Genomic DNA, 18,052 nt, shown 5'->3' on the forward strand with positions numbered 1-18,052 from the left:
TAGGGAATGATTTTTCACCATCTCTAATAAACACATTAATCTTTGGAGAGCTGTATCTTCACTCACACAAGTGCAAGGGCTGGAACTCCTTGCATGATTTTTATGGATGTTAAAGTTTCTCATTCTTCAAAAGCAAGTTGAAACTTAGGAAATAAATTCTCTCTCAGGATATCCCCAAGACTATGAATCAGAGTTCCAGGAACTTATTATTATATTCTTGCCATGCTTTTATAGCTTTTTCCTAGGTATGTATCCCTAATAGCCGTCATCAACAGGATGTTCACCCAGTTGAACTTTTGCTGATCCAACACAGTAGTTCCATGAGTCCAGTGTGTATCTATGACAAAAAACCTAACTAGCTTTAAATTCTTCAAGTCTCACCATAGTTCTGAGGTGTAGGTGCTGCAACAGTTTGTAATTATTTAACAGAAACACATCATCTAACAGGATTATCTTGATGCTTTTTAATTCAGCTGAAAACAAGGGATTCTGGCTCAAGTTCATCCTTGAACTCCCGTCTTGAAAATTTTCCCCACTGACCATGGCTGGTAAGCAGGAATTCCCTTCAGGACCTGACATAGTTATTTTCACAGTTTGTGTCCAGGGCAAGGTTTTCTTTATCCCCACAGTAAGTCAACAGATTAATTTCCATTTTGATTGAGCTCTTAGAAATGTGCTCAGGCATTGTTTTAATGGTTTGCATGAGTACAGCTCCTTAGTTCTTTCACAAGCATTTTCTTACAAAATCTTAACATCCATCTTGACATTCCCTCATTCCTCTCTGATCAGCTTACATTTTTCAAAGAATTTAGGTTTTCCAGATATTTCCTTTGCACATACAGCCAATTTACCAACTTCACTAAATACTTAAGGCGCATATTCAAAAACCTGGTTTTTTTCTCAGGTGAATGAAGATAAAATTTCTATGGAGTACAACTTTGCCAAATGTCACCATAAATCATAATTATAATTTATTTTAACAATTTCCAGTGTCACCTGTATACATTTAGTTCTCCTCTTTTTTGTACATATTCCTACAGGCCTCTATTTCTTACTGTGTTGTAGTCAATTTCTACACCTTGCAACTTACTGCTCTATTTTCTTTTTTTTAATGTCCCATAAATAGTAGTTTACCACCAAACAAATTATTTTCATCTCTAATATCTAAATTCTCTCCAGTATCTTGTCTGTGAAAGAATTTCTTCATAAAATTCCTTTCTATGTTAACAAGTTGAAGAAAACAACTCTATACACCAGTCTGTCTCTGAATCATTACTTTCTCCTTTAGAGTTAAAAGTTCTTCAAGGCAAAACTGACTCTAGTACATTACCTGTTTTTTTGTTTTGGCTTTCTTTCTTCTTCCCAGTGGACCTTGTCCCAGTGAAATTCTAACACACTCAGTGCTCCTCAGCACCCCCCTGGTCTGCAGAGCATTGTTCCAGTCTCCTTGTCTTTCTTTTTTTTTCACTGCAAGTCTTTATTCTGCCTGGTATTTTTAGTCCTAAACACAGCTTAGTAAGTAATTTCAGGTTTTCTAACAGAACTGTATTTTACATTCTCTTTAAAAAAAAAGATTAATTTTTAATGGTATGTTATAATTGAAACTTCTTAGCTTTTCCCCTTAATTTCATTTGCTTTCTAAATTTGCTTCTAGACAAACAACACAACTTGTCTCTGTCATTCCCTGCAAATATGGAGACCAGTGATCTTTTACAAAATGTTTCACACATCTTTTCTTAAACCATTTCTCCCTCCCACCTGCCATTTTGCTCCTTACTGCAGCAGGTGAATTCTCCCATTTGTCTAGAAGAAAACTTGTGAGGGATTTTATCCAGGAACCCAAAGTCCCTGTTGCTGTATTGAGCAGGTGCTTCTGGGCCCAGGTTATCACTTTCTCATCCAGTTTGCTTTAATCTGGTCATACTGAGGGTCAGCATGTGATCCAGGAAGCAAATACAAGACCCTACAACTACAGGCAGCACACATTTCCATGCAGCTGGCAAGCCTGGGTCGGTGTGAATATTGGATATGACTTCCAAATGCCATAAATCTAGACTATGAACAGTTTGTTAACTCGTTAACAGACAAATGAATATAACTGTATTTATAACAATAAAGCTAATTTTGCTTTTCAAAGTGCTGGTAATTATTCTACCAAAACCAGAAATGTGCAGCAAATGGTCAGCCGTCACTTCCCTGGAGTTTCAGTGTTCTTTTAAAGCCCAGAAAGTAGTGCTAAAGGGCAGTTTTCACCTTACATTTGTTGCATACTCCTGGATCATCTCAGGTGGAAACCAGTAACTGTTGGTGGATGTTCTTTAAGTTTTGAATCTGAGAAAGTCAAGTACGAAGAGCCTACTACTGCTTGCCTTTCTTGGAATCTGACAGGCCAACTTCAGTTTCACTTCTTTGCTTAAGCTTAGCTATTTGCTGAATATTAAAAATAAGTGTTCTCTAGAGTTTTCTGCTAAATGTTTGTAGTTAAAGGTTAATATGAAGCCTTCTTTTTAAGCTTCTTGGAAAGGGCCCACAAAATGAACAGGGATTTGTGAGGAATAATTATAACAATCATTACTTTTGAGTAAATATGAAGGATTAGATATTGTAAATTAGCCTTGACAACTGTATCCTTGAAAGAGAGAACTATGTAAGGCCTTGAAAAGAGCAAAAGCAGACTTGCAGAATAAATTAAATGCAATTAACTGGTGAGAATCTGTTTATTACAGTTCGCTGTCTGGCTTATTTTAAAAAAGCATTTTTAAGGTAAAAAAGAAGCACTTTGGTAAATACAATCTCAGCCTAATAACTGATGTTACTTAGCCAAGAATTGAAGTTTTATATTTCAGGTTGTTGAAAATCTGCTCTAATATACTTCTTAAATGCTAGAATAGGCAAGCTTCTCCTGCCATCAAAGAAAACACACCCTAAACCCCAAACCAGGGAGAACTGACTCCACAAGATGACTTGTAGGATCAGTGAAAAATCCTTTTACATTTTAAATACTAAAATAAAATCTATCCAGAATAACCCAATCCTGGCCACATTACTTCAGAGCCTTGATATTCAAATCTTTCTTTTTCCAGGGAATGGATGAAGTTCTTATTTCTCAAAGAATTTTGAAAACCTTGATGTTGTCAGCAGTTCCCTTTTGTTCTTCTATAGTTTTATTTTGTTGAAAAACAAACAAACATCTGCTTAGTCTTTCAGTGTACCAGAACAAGCTAGGGGTCTGTCTGTAGTGACAGAGGGTGATGGCATTGCCAACACTGCTGTCTCCAGCAGAGCAGGATGGGGTAAAGCAGTTTGTTGTGTCTGCCCAGCAGATGTAAAGTCTGTGAAGGAAATTGCACAGTTTCTAAGATAATGAAGTACAATTAGTGCCAGATGTGAATGTGGCAACTTTACAGTAAATAAACACAATTCTGAACAATGAAGCTATAAACTGAAGAAACTTTACCTGAAGGAGAGAATGCAAATGGAAGCAGAAGTTTGACTTAAGTTGGTTTGCTGTGCAAGTCACTTCCTGTGTCATAGATATGCTATGCTGTGGCATCCTCATGAAATATTGTAAGAATTAGATTTTTAGAAGTTACTCCTTATTAAAAGCATTTTAAGATAAGTGACTAAAAATCACCAGCAGTAAAGCTGAGGATAAAGTAAGCTGATAACAAAAAAATGCATCTTAGGAAAATTGATTTCCTCTGAATAGGCTGTACGGAGATTTGCTGTGTGAATGCACCTTGGTTTTTTCTTCTAGAAAATGTGGACTGACATGAAATAATACTGTGCAGAGACTCTTAAAGAAATTCAAGCTGACCCTGGGCTTTTGCCAAGCACTCTGAGAAAGGTCAACATACTGAAGTTGAGCTGCAGCATTTCACCTACTCGAGAGGTCAAGGGAAGTGTTGCATAAACTGACAAAGCATCCGAGCAAAGATTCTGAGAGCTGTTTTTGGATTTCGATTTCTAGATGCTGACTCACCCTCCAAATACCAGTATTTTCTTAACAGCGTAGTTGCAGGGGATCTCAGTGAAGATTTGTAAACATGGCTCATCTGAACAGATGTATTTCAGTATTTCATGTGCCCTCACTTTTTCAGTGTGCCCAATGTGCCTGCGCAGGGCTCATGCAAATGGACACACAAGGCAGCAGCAACTTCTCAAAACAACTAAAAGCGGGCATCTCTTTCTGAGCAGGCTTCTTTCATACTTGCACTTAGAATCCCCTCTATGGATACGAGCTTCCAGAAGTTGTTTCATTTTGCCCATTGAACTGATACACCCACAAGCAGCCGTGTCTCGTTAGCAGAGCCTTGAGTTTCGTAAGGCTGTGTAACTACAGAGCTGCTGAAAGCACTCCAGTGGTTTGAAAGCTTGCGGCTTACACTGTAACTGAAGGTGTTATTCGTGTGAAGTTGGCTTTAAATTCTTCTCGCTGTCAATAAACTACATTTTAGCATTCCTCTCTTTTCAATTTCTTACTCTTAAATACTTACTGATGTTAAGGTGGGATCTTATTACATTTCCTGCCCTGTTCCTTTTCTTTACAGCCAATATACGAAGCTTTGAGTGGTGTTTATAGGATTTTAGTGTTCCAGTCACTCAATGATTTAGTTCAGTCATCATCCAAATATAGAGCATTTAATCAGACGTAGCACTTTTTGGCCGCTTGGCGATGGGAACCCCTCGTTGTCCAGAACCCGAGTATTTATAACGAGGTAAGCTTGCTGTCATCAGAGCCCTTCTATTTGCAGTGCTTAGCACGCTACGTGACACGGCGCAGCTGCAAATGCCACGGCGGTGGTGCACGGACGCCGTTCCCGGCTCCGCGGGCACCGCTCCTCCCCCGCCGCCGTCCCCGCCCCGGCGGCCCCTGAGGCGGGCCCGTCGCGGCCTCGCCGCCATCAGCGGGCGCCGGCAGCGGAAGCGGCCCCGCCTCCGGCCCGGCCGGCGCGGCAGCGGCCGCCATGGGGGGGGTGCGGGCGGCCGGGCGGCGGCTGCTGCGGCGGCTGCGGGGCGCCGAGGGGCTGCGGGAGACCTGCCGGCAGTACCCGCTCTCCTGCTGCCTCCTCCTGGGGCTGGGCGCCGCCACCGTCCTCCTGAACCGGTAACCGGGCGGGTGGGGAGCCGGGCGCGGGCGGCGCTGCGCCTTCTCACCAGCGGCTTTTCCTTCCTGTGTGTCTGTAAGGTATCTTCATGTTCTGATGGTCTTCTGGTCCTTCGTGGCTGGGGTCGTCACCTTCTACTGTTCCTTGGGACCGGACTCCCTCCTGCCTAATTTTCTGTTCACAATAAAATATAAACCCAAGGTAAATATGCCTGTAAAGAGTCTTGTGCTTTTTAAAAATACGATGAGAATCTATATGGAGTAGCAATTATTGTCTAAGCCTAGCTGCTTTCAGAAATATTGTGCATCAGTACAGCTCACACAGTCCTGCTGACAGGTGTTTTGTGGCAAGCAGATGATGGTTAAGACTTTGAATTCTTTGCGTATTTCTGCGTAGTCCCGTCAAATCCATGTACGGCTGCAAGGCCGGTTGTTGGGCTGTCCAAGGATGTTATTTCCTCCTTCTCTCATTGCACATTTTGAGCATTTCAGTAGCAGGCAGTGGAGAAACTATGTTGTTGTTTGCTCCTTTAAGGGGGCTTTTTCTTTTCTAAAGATGCCCTCCTTTTCATAGGCCAGTGGTGAGTCTTTGCTCACTGTAATCAAAATTCTCTAAGCAGTACTGCACTGCAAAAAGAAAAATATTCCCAAAGCAAATTGCTCTTTTCTAACTTAATTCAATGTAGAATTTCATAGGACTAAAAGGGTATAGTTGCAATAGTTCAAGGCTATGAGTAAGGCAGAGAAACCATCTGGTCTGTTACTAGACTGAATAATGTACAGGGAGGTGAGTGGAGATGTGAAAGGATATCTGTGTTCCCACTTTGTTTCAGTGAAAGCCATTTTTCTTTTAAGATTCTGTTGTTTTTCATGCTATGCTTTGTTATCTTGTTTTCCTGCTGGAAGAATAAGTTTGTCTTTATTCAGTTCTCTGTAATAGTATGCTCTGAAAGGAAATTTACAAATGTTTGGCTATGTTACTAGAGTCATCATTTTGGAGAATGTAAGCTTGTCCAAATCTCTTAGCAGTTGGAATTGCCGGAGCTGTTTCCCCATGGTCACAGTTGTGCTGTGTGTGGCAAGGTCAAATGCAAGAGGCACAGGTAAATTACATGTGTGGCACTCCTAAGCTTGGCACTGCTGCCCTTTGACACATCACAGTAGGAACCTGTCAGTTGCACATTGTTACATAAACTTCTCCATGCTCTCCTACAGACCTACTTTGCTTCTGGAAAACTATCAGCCATGGCTGGATCTGAAAGTGCCTTCCAAGGTTGATGCATCACTTTCAGAGGTAATTGGTGCATTGTTTCTTCAGTACATTAAAATTCTGTGGGTTTTTATTATGTGTCTTTGAAACCTTTTGCTTCTGGTTCACTAGATGGTTCAGATGTACCTTGCAGGTGTTTTAACTTGTTCAAATACAAGTCAAGTCAAAGGAGTGTTTGCTGGGAGCAGGGAGCCAAGATGGCCTGCTTTTAAACATGGACTGCTTGTGTAGCAGTGCACCTAAAACACAGAAAAAATGTCTGTAAATTGGGAAGAATAATGGAAAGATCAGTTAAAATTGAGCATGTCTGTGTTGTAGAAATGAAGGATTTCAGCCTGCTTAGTTTCTTGGAGTTGAGGGTAAAAGATGATTTGATCCAATTACAAAAGTTCTGTAATGAAGATGAGAATTTGATGGTAGGGACTCTACAAGAAAGATGGAAAAAATTACAAGAGCATAGGGGAATGGATTCAAACTGACAGAGTAGGTTTAGATTAGATATTAGATATTAGATATTAGATATTAGATTAGATATTAAGAAGAAATTCTTTACTGTGAGCATGGTGAGGTGCTGGAACAGGTTTCCTAGAGAACTTTTGGTTGCCCTGTCCCTGGAAGTGTTTGAGGCCAGGTGGGATGGAGCAACCTGGCCAAGTGGAAGGTCTCCCTGCCCGTGGCAGGGTCTGGGAACTGGAGGATCTTTCAGGTCCCTTACAACCCAAACCATTCCATGAATCTATTTAAAGTCATAAGATAAAGCTGTAACAAAACCTTTCTTTAAAATAAAATTGCCGAATTTACTCAAAGAAGAACAGCATATGTATTTTTTGTAGCAAGACTGTAAATCAGAAATTTTATTTCGTTCTAATCTCTTTAAAAAGAGAGCTGTTTGAAGAACAGTTTTTTGTTGTGCTTGGTTTTTTATTTCCTTGATTAGTAATTGATGCAATGTATTGGGAGCTAAACAGATAAGCTTTGTGTTTTTTGAAGCTAGGAAGGTACACAAGCACATATGTAGATTAATATCCTTTTATTTAGAATTCCAACTTTGGAGTTCTGTGGGAGGAGGGTGAACAACTGGCATGGCAGAAGTGAGTCCGTTTTTGTGTGTCAGTTTTTGCAGTTAGCAGCACGGTGTGTGAAGTCAGAGCCATGTGTGTCTGTGGTATAAGCTGACCCTTCTGTTCAGCTCTGAGAGACATTGTCCCAAGCATGGCCCACTGAAGGAGTGGGAGGAGAATGAAAACCTTGAGGAAGGCATGGACAGTTGAAATATGTTTTTTTAAAAAGAACAGGTAACAACTTGTTGACTTCCACTAGTTGAATGAAGTGACTTCTTCTGTGATTTCAGAAATAAACATTTATTCTTTTACAGCTACTTAATTTATTTTTAAAATAAGTTTAACTGTATTAAGATGGCAATATCGCTGAATAGAATTTCAATAGACTCTTGCTTTAATAATAGAATGTAAAATAAATGCTTCCATGCATTTAATATTTTTAGGATTTGTGGTACCAAATGGCTGGGGCAGTCTAATGAAGGATGTTGTAGATGCTGAAGAACTGGAAATTTTCTTGTTTGGCTTAAATGGGAATTTGATGCTGAGAAGGTTCTTTGTAGTATCTCTTTGCAAGTGATATGAGTAGATACCATAGTTACCTTCTTGGCATTTTCCATGTGATTGCTGTAGTTCTGCTTTTACCAAAATAGTGACCTTTTCTTTGCGGTTACTTTTCACTTCAGTGGCATGTCCCAGGCCCTGCTTTATTTAGCACTGCAGGTGTGGGTCATGTGTATCCATGGCCATGCTTCTCATTCCTTTACCTCCTTTGTGTGCTTACCCGGAGGGAAGAGCCAGGCCTGGGTTCTGGACCATTCCAGGGCATTGAGCCATGGTCACCCTCCTCAGTTAGCCCAAACAAGTAGTGTGAGTCACCTTTTTCACCTGTGTTGGACAGATACTGTTTGGGGTGAGAAATCTCATTGCATGGTTCCTCACTGCCGCTCTTCTCTACTGGTTAAAAGGGTAGCAAGGGGCTCTGGCCACACCATATTCCTCTTCACCACCTGCTCTGAGGATGCAGCATGTAATGCTGGCCTGGAATTGGATAGCCTGCTTCAGGTTGGAAGGAGAGACTGCTCTTATTTTCTTTTATGGGTTAGTCATACATTAGAGAGAAGCCGATACAGTGTGAATTGAATTAAGGTTAATTAGATTCTAAAGGAGTGCAGAGTGCAGTCTGTTTCTAAAAAGCAGTTTCTTCAAATACTTGGAATAATTTAGGAATTTCTTTATTATGTTTTAATTTTTCTAGTTATTTTTTTGCAGCTTGAAGAATTTTGGCAATATCCTCATTTCCAAATGTTTCTAATTTGAGCCAGGTGCAGAGCCTTCAAGCTTGTGTTTTTCAAGTGCTTTCAGAATAATTTAATACACACTCAAATCAGAAGAAATCCAAGTTTTCCTCACAAGTATGGATTTTTCTGTGTTGGATTGTGATGATAGTTTGTCTCACTTTGCAAATTCTTAATCGTTTGCAGCCTTGTTTTAGTCTATTCAGCTGCTGTGCGTGGTTTACAAGAATAACAGAACCTGTGCCTGAACATTCCTCCCTCCACGTTTATGTTTGTTTTTACAGTTGAATGCTAAACTGTCTCAACCATGCATCCATCAGTATTTTATAATTTGGGCTGTATCTTGCACAAAAATAATGCAGTCACCTAATTTTAATTTTCTTTCCAGTTTCTAATCCATTTTGCATTATGCTTGTTTCTTCAATGTTTTCTTTCTTTTTGAATTAGGACATGATATCAGTTGGTTAGTTTTACATTGTGTATAATCCAGGTGCTACAGATTGTAGAGAAAAAGATTAATTTATTACCAGAACAACAGGATTCAATTCTCTTTTATACAATCTCATTTTTGCTATGTGAGAGACGGTTGCAAGTCAAATCTGTGGAAAGCTGCTCAGCTACTCTTTATCAGCATGGTGAAAAAAAGTCTCACTGGATCAAGATGCTGCTGTCTTTTGATCTCATTTAATTCTTCTCAGGTTTTTGACTCCATTATGGGACTGAGTTTTTTTTATTTTTTTTGTTTTTGTTTTCTAAAGGCAAGAAATAGACAAATGCCTGACAAGAAATCAGTTGTTGCTTGAATGTGCTCTTTGCAAGTCCTGAACTCTTGCACTAGCACAATGGACTGTATGCTTTCTTATTGGAGTGGCTTGTTCTACTCCCAGAAAGTGGCCTCAGCTGTCAGGTTGTGCTGTCTTTTAAGGCTTTAGAACTGTTATTGTGGTTTATGTATCAAATCCTTGCTCCTTTCTGGTGTGATCGGTCCTGGTAGTTCTGACCTGCCACTGATTCAGCATCATTCATCTGCACAGTTCCTCCTCCTGACAATTGGGGTCAGTTGTGTGGCAGTCCCCAAAAAGCTTGTCTCAGCAGCAAAGACTGACTAGCTTGCAATGTTGCAGTGCATGCTAGAAAATAATTTCTCTTTTTTTTTTTTTTTAATTCAGCTGCTCCTTATATTGCTACCTGCTGTATTTGGTTTTACACTTGTAATCTTTTTCCAATTCAAAGCTGCCCACACATAGTAGAACCAGTCATTTTGCAAAATGCTTGAAAAATAGGTAGGCTTTAAATGGAATGACTCATCATTTGTATTTAAAACTGGAGGATAATACTTTACAGACAAGGAAATGGCTTCTCATTAGCTGTCATTTTTTGAGGTGTCCCATCTACTTCATTGGTGTGTGTGCAATGTGAGCAATTGAGCCTGAATAATATTTTTGTTGTTGATAGAATGGAAGTGGGTGCACATGTCCTGCTTCCCCAGTGCTTCATGAAAGTGCAGTGGATGATGTGGCCAATTTTTCTGTCAAGCACAATTGCACTTATACAGTCTGGAATGCTGATAGGGTTGAAGGAAAACCGGTATGGACTACATGCCTTGAAAAAGTTAGTGGCAGTAATAATGGCTTATTACTTCTTCAGCACTTCCATTTTTGCTGTAGGGATGATTTCACACAGTAGCTCTGCTTTAACTTCTGTTCAACACCTTGGTGGAATGGAGCATCATACTTAACTGCCTCTGCCATGTGTTTAATTAATTTGCAAGTAGGGCCTGCTTTCTGTGCCCACACGTTTTATTAGGGCCATATAGGTAACCTGAGTCCTAGTAGAATGTGTCTTGCCTTCTGATATCATATCAGCAATAAGTGGACTCCAGTGAAAAGTGCATTTTGAGTTAGCTGTCTGTCTGTGTGCGTGCTGTCTCTGTGTCTTTGTCTGGTGGGATTGTCTGCAGTGTTCTGTGGAAGCAGTACCATAAAGCTTGCACTTACAGTGTGGCTGTGGAAGAGAAACACTGGTAAGTCTGTAAAATGGTTCAGCTGGGGCTCACTTACTACAACATGGGATGAATCTGAAGGAGACTTTGTCTTCCACTTTTGAGTGGGAAGGATCATCAGGTTTTGCACCTTTTTTTACTTTCCTTGCTTATTTAGTAACCATGGGAAGATGAATCTCAGAACTGTGTTTTTCTCAGACAGCAATAAGGATCAGATCTCTCTCTGTTGGAAACAATTCTTCAAGTGCCTTCAGAGGCCTCTATAGGACTATAGAGAAAGGGAGGGCCAATAAGTTATGTCAGCATCAAATGAACTCAATTTGTAGTGGCACATTCATGGAAAACTTGATAGACAAGCTCTCAGTTCAAAAATAGTAGTCATAAATGAAGAAAGCTGTTTCAAGAGGAGTTCATTGTATACCTTTGAATGTACTGTTCTGTGCTTGAAGGCTCTGCAAGTGCACTTTCCACTCCAAACAGAAGTTGCTCTGCTGCTGTTGCTTCTGATGGGGAAGCACAGAGGAAAAGTGGAGGAAGAAGGAAAAGGGCTCCTTTAATAGACAGATTTTTTTTGCAAGCTTTCTGTAAGGCATTTCTTTTGAAGAGTGCACTTTGAGCCTTGAAAGAGGTTTATTTTGTTAGAAACTCCGCATGAGGAAAAATAGTGTCACCATACCTGTGAGACAGAGATTTCTGTGGAGCAAATTGTGGCTCATGTAGTGGCAGTGCTATGGAAGGCATCAGGGAAATTGGTTTAAGTAGTTTAATATACTGCTTTTATGGCTAATGGCCTGTGATTGCTGACTGGAGCTGGATGAGGTCTCCTTTCTATTGTCTGAAGATTGACTTCCATAGAAGGTTCCCTGGGATTTCTTAATTTCTTCTAGACTGGGAATTGAAGCATCTGTTGTCATTTCCCTTACCCTTCCACCTGCTTTTAAATGGAAATACAAGATGGGGGATGGGGATTCGCACGACAACATGATAAAACATTTAGTTTACCCATCCATCGTTAACACATGATGGTATTACAGTTTTGAGATCTGTTACTGCTGTAGCACATAAGGGTAGGAGAAAAGACACTGATGACTTTGTGTGGTCCATAACACAGACATCTAATGTTATCCCAAGCTGCAAGACGTCTCTTCAGAGAGAGGGGAAGAAAATCACTGAAATGGAACAGCTGGAAAAGAGAAAGTATCTTATCCAATCTGAGTAGGTGGTATTCTTACTAGTGAAGACAGAAAAAGAGTGTTCTTGAGCTGCTCAGGTCTGAAGAGTTGAGAAGAATTAAAAAGGCCATGTGTGTTTTTTATTGAGTATGCTTTTATAATCATGAGAGGAGCAGAGGTATGTAGTACCCTAAAGATAGTATAAATTTAGTAAGTCTTGAATTCTTGCAGTGTGAATGAGTGCAGCAGCACATCTTGTAAGAAGAGTAGCACTTATTCTCATGAATGACACTTGTATATCAGCTGGTACATTCAGCTTTCCTTTCAAACAGACTTCACATTTTTCTTTGTACACAGTGGCTTTGAAAAACCTTTCCTTCAGCAGAACATGGCTGAGGAGCCTCACATAGCAACATGTATTCTCTCTTACTCCCCTCATCAGCATTGGTGTTGTTGGGGATGAACTGATCTCTAAAACCCTGATTCAAATTGAGGGATAAGTTGCAGTGGGAGAAGGTAGTGTAGGTGATATCTTGGGGCTATACTGAAGGAAGAGGAATCTTAAGAATACTGCATCCTTCTGTCTCTTTCCTTGTTATAGATGGCTTTCATAGGAATTGCTATTTATGACTATTCTTTTGCTTTCTTTGAGAGTGGTGAGCATGCAGGAATGACCCGTCTTGAAGGTGGAGGTTGGGTGAGAAAGGATGGAGGTGTGTGTAAGGGTAGTATGTAACTGTGCCTGTGGGACACTCCATGCTGTGCCAGAAAAGAACAGGGACTGATCTGAAAATTTAGGGATGGGCTGTTTAAGGTAAGATTACAGTTTTTGTAGCATTTGCCTGATAGTGGCCATGACACTGTGCTTCATGTTACTGATAGTACTTATGGCAGATGTTTCGTGTTGATAGCTGATGAAAGCATCACTTTGATGTTAGTTGCCCAAAGTACTGATCACAATGCTAAATGGTTGATCTAGCAACAGGATCACAACTTACACATTTTTATGTTTTACCATGTATAAATTATGTCCTATGAGTTTTGGAAGGTGTTTGTGATGTTAACTCTTCTAACAAAGATTTGTAGTAAACTGTTTATTTTGTAACATGGTTGTCTTTGTTCTGCACAGGTGCTTGAGTTGGTGCTGGAAAACTTTATTTATCCATGGTACAGGTATGAGCTTTACCTAAAAGTTACTATTTTTAATATCATAAATATTTATCAACCTGTTTGAGAAGTTGATACCTGAAAATATACATTTCTCTTTCCTTAGTGAAAGATAAAGGATCCTTTTGAGTGCTAGGAATCATTGTTTTATTGTCTCCTAGCTGAGTAGAATAGATCTTTTGATAGTTTAGTTATAATAGAGGTGGTTCTGAAATTCGGATTTCATCCTAAAACCACTTTTAGATTGTCTATTTTTTTATGTTCATTTTGAGATAACTCTTACTTGGAACTAAATACAGATTGATGAAAATCTGTGTGGAAATTCAACCTGTCATTACCTTTGAAGTTTACTTCCAGATTAGAAGCATACTGATCTATCACATTGCTAAAAAGGAAAAGCAACCAAAAAACAAACTTTGCAGGGTTTTAAAGAAAAGATATTTAAACTACCTATGCCAACTTCTTGGACATCATCTCATAAATTTCCAACTTTTAAGACTGTTGGTGACTATGTTGTGCTGAATACACTAGTTCTGTGTAAATAACTATAAAATAGTGAATAAAAAAAAGGACTGTGGCTGATTATTTTTTCTGTGTTGTTTTTTTTTCTTTCGGGTTTTCTTCCTTGTACTTTATATATATATTATAGTGCTTTGCAATGCTTTGTAAGAAGATATTAAAATATTATAACTGATAATGCTGACATTAATGTGTTAAAACAACATCTTGCCTTAATTCTGAATTTGACTTTTTCATTGAATGGAAAGTTCAATTTGTCCTAAAAAAAGTATGCTTCCTTTTATTTTTACTCTGTGTCGTTTGGATTTTTTTCTGTCTCTGGGACCCAAAATTTACTGTTCAGACTTCTTTGCCTCTTGGGTTTTGATTATGGCCAATACCTGCCCATGTCACCTCTAACTTGGTGTGTTGAATATGCTGAAGTGTAAAACTTCACTGCTGATGCAAACAGCAGAGGGAGCTTTAGCACCATGTCTTGTGAATGCAAATTGGAAACCTCGAGGTTTTAAATTTTCAAATACAGAAAACTAGAGCATGTTCTATTGGGTTGTTGTTAAAGTAACAAATGTAAAGCAACCATCTCCTGTATTTCATGACTGGAAAACAGTTTTTTCTTGGCTGGTGGAAAGTGTCTTTAATGTCTTTGTTATGGAGTGACAAGAAAACTTGGCTTCCACCAATTACTTACCTCTCTGACACCCAAGGCAGTGGAAGTCTGGAATACATCATCTGGTGGGGATAATAATTCACTATATCTGTAATGTACAGTTAGAAATGCAGTGTAAAGTACACCTTGTCTGAAGCCAACCAGCCTACATTGTGCTCCATCTTGCCCTCTGCTGAGCAGTGTAGGTGTTCCTGCCCTGTCTTAAATTCTGCATGGCTGTACCTCTGGATTTTGAGCTAGTTCCATAAATTCACACTGTGCTGATGAAATCTAACAGCCTGAAGGTTGTTAAATTTCAGGTTCACGTGAACCTGAAATACCAGGACTTAGTGATCTACAGTGAGTGCTGTGATGTCCAAGCAATTCTACAGGAAGCATCTTGGTCCTGCAAGGCTTACTGGTTTCAGTTTAACAGTAGTAATGTCAGATGTGACCCTGTTTAATCTGGACATTCAGGTGTTTCCAGCAGGGTTTGTGCAGGGAGACCTGAACTGTGTCTGTGTGCCATAGTTTGAGAGCTGGCTTGTAGAGCATGTCAGCTCTGATTTTTCCTACTCTAGTTGTGCCTGCACTGTTGGCAGAGCTCACATCACTTGAGAAATAGAATTCATGCATCCAGGGCATGTTTGTTTTCTGAGCAAATAAACCTAACTCAGGTTAATTCTTCCCAGAGCCTTTGCTCCACGCTCTCCTTATTTAGCAGCGTGGCTGGGTGAGCACTAGCAGGCAATTCATGCTTGACAGATAGGCTGCTAAAACACTTGGCTGTGTTCCTTTGCATAGAAAAGTTTGGGCATAATTCCTTGGGATAGCTGCTCTGCCTTTCATGTGAATGGATTTTGCATAGAAGCTACCTTTTTCTTTAATTTTTATTTATTTATTTTTTCAACGACCTTGGTTTTTGCTTTATGTGCTGTGCCAACTGATGCTGTCTTGGACATTAGTGTTACCAGGATGTATCTCAGAAGCCTGGGAAGTGTTATGTTTCCAGGGTGGGTTGCAAGATAAAATAATGGATTTTTTTGCTTAGGAATAAAAGTGCTGTAAGCGTATAAAAACTGGTTTATCTTTGTTTCATTAATAAATGGTGTAAGAATTTCTAATTTTTTATTAACAGGTTAAAATTTAAGCGGGTCCTAAATTTGGACCACTTTAGGGGAATGAGGGTTAGTGCTTAAAATCCATTGAATTCTACTGTAATAGGTCATTATACCTATGTGCATTTTTGTTTTTTATTTTTCAAAGTATTTATACTGGTTATATTAAGATTTTTTTTCAACTGTATGAGAAGAATCAAACATAGCTGTAAGTAATGCCAAGTTTGCAGAGCTACAAAACACGGGTCTAAGTCTATTGCTTATGCTGTACAGCAAGACTATATAATATCTTACTTATACTGACCTTATTTTAAATAGAGTTTAAAGTTTGAATGGGTCACTCTTGCTTACTAAATATTTTTGGTCATTGATGGTACTGCAACTCCAGTTCTCTCAGATTAGGACAGAATTCAGTAATTACCACATTTTTGTGATACATTACTATGAAAACATTTCTCTTTGATGGTGACTAAACACAGTGTTTTCACATGTGGAGCTGCTTCTATTTTAAATGAAAGTTCTTTTTAAATGCAAGTAATGCAAGAAAAATTTAGAATTTTTGTTGAGTTACAAACCATAGCTGTACATTTTTATTAGCTTGTGACTTATTTTCTACATCTTTTTGAAAGGAGTTAGCCAAGTTTTTTAAGAATAATTGACACACAGAGGAAAAATATCACTTTGTTATTTGTATATGATTTTCATTTATCAGTGGATCCCATAAGGCTTTGCATGCAATAGCAGTTGGGTGTATCTCTCTTGAGACATTAGACTCTGTAACTGTTTACAATTAATATTTCTAAAGTTCTGGGAAAACACAGCCAGCTTTTAAAATGTTTCCAAGAGGGTTATTTGGACTTTCCCCTGAGTCACTGGAGATTTGACATTTTACAGGTTCATGATGTTTTTTTTGCCAGTCTTCAGTCTGCTGGTGATTAAAACAATGTCTTTGCAAATCTGTTGTGAGAATATGTGGCATGAAGTTGTGTCCAAGCTGAGCTAGCCAAGATTCTGGTTATCTAACTGTCAATAAAATAACAACTTCTTGGTCCAAATTACTTCATGTATCTTCCTGTCTGTCAAATGCTAGTAATACAGTCGGTTTGCCAACCCCTTGGCAATGCTAATCCCTTTGACAGTGTGGGTATTTTCTAACCATATTGCATATCAAATATCAGCTGCTGATCTTAAACCAAACTTTCTCCTACAGTGTTCTTATCTGCATGTGATTAGCAGTTGCAGGATAATTGTGTTTCTTGTGCCAGGCTGCTTTCTTTGAGGTGTTTTCTCATGCAATTAGTTACATACTTTGACTCTCAGGTCACTGGTATCTCTAGTATATTTACCTGGTTGCTCATCATCAACATGCCTTTGAATGTTCTGTAACCCAGGCTAAAAGTGCTTTAAAAGTTGGATACTGAATAATATAAAATGTTCTATGCATAATTTTAAAAGTTATTTTTAAATGTCCTGTTCTTGCTTGTAGTGTTCTTTTATAACACAAGTAATATTTCTACTTACTACACTAATTTATCACCAGAAGTGTGATGGTTCTTGCATATGATCATTAGTTAAAACTGGATGCAACTTCCTTTGTTTTGTCATTATTCAGCTGTTATAGTTCAGTTTTACCAATATATTAGTCATGCTCTGAAGTTCATATTAATAACAGATACGTTTTTGGTTTTCCCTTGCATTTTGTGGAATGCTGGCATCGTGATCTTTTTCCACTCAGTTTAGATGCAGTTTCTTCATCTAAGACTTAGCGTATTTCCTGTTTTCATTCAATTTTCAAAAAAAGTCATGGATTTAGGTATTTTTCTTCCTGAATCACATTTGATTATTTTTACCGTGAGTTTTCACTGAACATATTTTATTGCAGTGGATGGAAACTGGCAAGCCAGATTAAAAGTTTGGATGATATTTTGACAGCGATTTGGAAATCTATTTAAATTCTTCTTTGCTTCCAAGCAGAAGCCACTTTAAATAATTTCAATTTCCTTTATACCATTGAGTTTGGATATGTTTCTCTGTGTAGAAACTAGGTTAGATTTTACTCAGTCAAAATTGTGCAGATACTATATGGTAGCAGGAATTGGTATATCATTGCAATTTCCTGATGTTTTTCTTAAGCTGTTGTGTGCACAGACATTGTGGGAATGCTGTGTATTTTCCTCAGACAGAAGACTGCTGACTCTCTGGTAGCTTTCATTTCAGTTCATTCCAGCTGAAGTATCACTGTTGAATGTTCTTGTTATTATGCTTTTAATAGTGCCAAATGTATTGTGGTTGGATTAATAGAAATTTATTTTATTCTGTTTTCTCATATGCCATGCTTTGAAACACTGCAGAAACATTACTGATGATGAGTCCTCAGTGGATGAACTGAGAGGGACACTGCGGTTTTTTGCATCTGTCTTAGTTCGAAGAATTCACAAGGTAAGGTGACTTAAATGTATTAGTCTTGGTTTTCCATCAGAATTAATTGATATCCCTCTCTTGTGAGTTCTTTATTTTTTTTAATTGTGATTCCAATGTCAGCCCTATGTTGTAGGTTGTTTCTAACCATCCAGGTTACTTCTTTGTGGTCTCTGCCCCATCTTTCTGGAACTTATCCCCTTCCTAGTTGTAAACCATCTCTGAAGATTCATCATTTGAAGTGTTCAGCATTGTGTTGAATATGAGCAACCTGTTC

The 18,052-nt window shown here is 38.8% G+C and overlaps 1 protein-coding gene across 6 annotated transcripts in view; it reads left to right on the forward strand.

Annotated features, from left to right (window-relative positions):
* Positions 1-5,026: 5,026 nt before the first annotated feature.
* The window catches only part of SNX14 (sorting nexin 14), a 45,238-nt gene continuing 32,212 nt past the window's right edge, over positions 5,027-18,052 (forward strand). For 2 of the 6 annotated variants that reach the window (XM_058802647.1, XM_058802648.1), the window contains exons 1-6: positions 5,027-5,107; positions 5,189-5,309; positions 6,134-6,210; positions 6,323-6,401; positions 13,037-13,080; positions 17,709-17,796. In XM_058802647.1, the coding sequence (XP_058658630.1) occupies positions 5,205-5,309; positions 6,134-6,210; positions 6,323-6,401; positions 13,037-13,080; positions 17,709-17,796 (393 nt within the window). In that variant the 5' untranslated portion in view covers positions 5,027-5,107; positions 5,189-5,204. Of the gene's footprint in view, positions 5,108-5,130; positions 5,310-6,133; positions 6,211-6,322; positions 6,402-13,036; positions 13,081-17,708; positions 17,797-18,052 lie in introns of those variants that run through there. The other 4 variants (XM_058802650.1, XM_058802652.1, XM_058802649.1 and 1 more) reach the window with 3 other exon arrangements.

This window comes from Ammospiza caudacuta, chromosome 3, assembly GCF_027887145.1.
Source record: "Ammospiza caudacuta isolate bAmmCau1 chromosome 3, bAmmCau1.pri, whole genome shotgun sequence".
Classification (NCBI taxonomy): Eukaryota; Metazoa; Chordata; class Aves; order Passeriformes; family Passerellidae; genus Ammospiza; species Ammospiza caudacuta.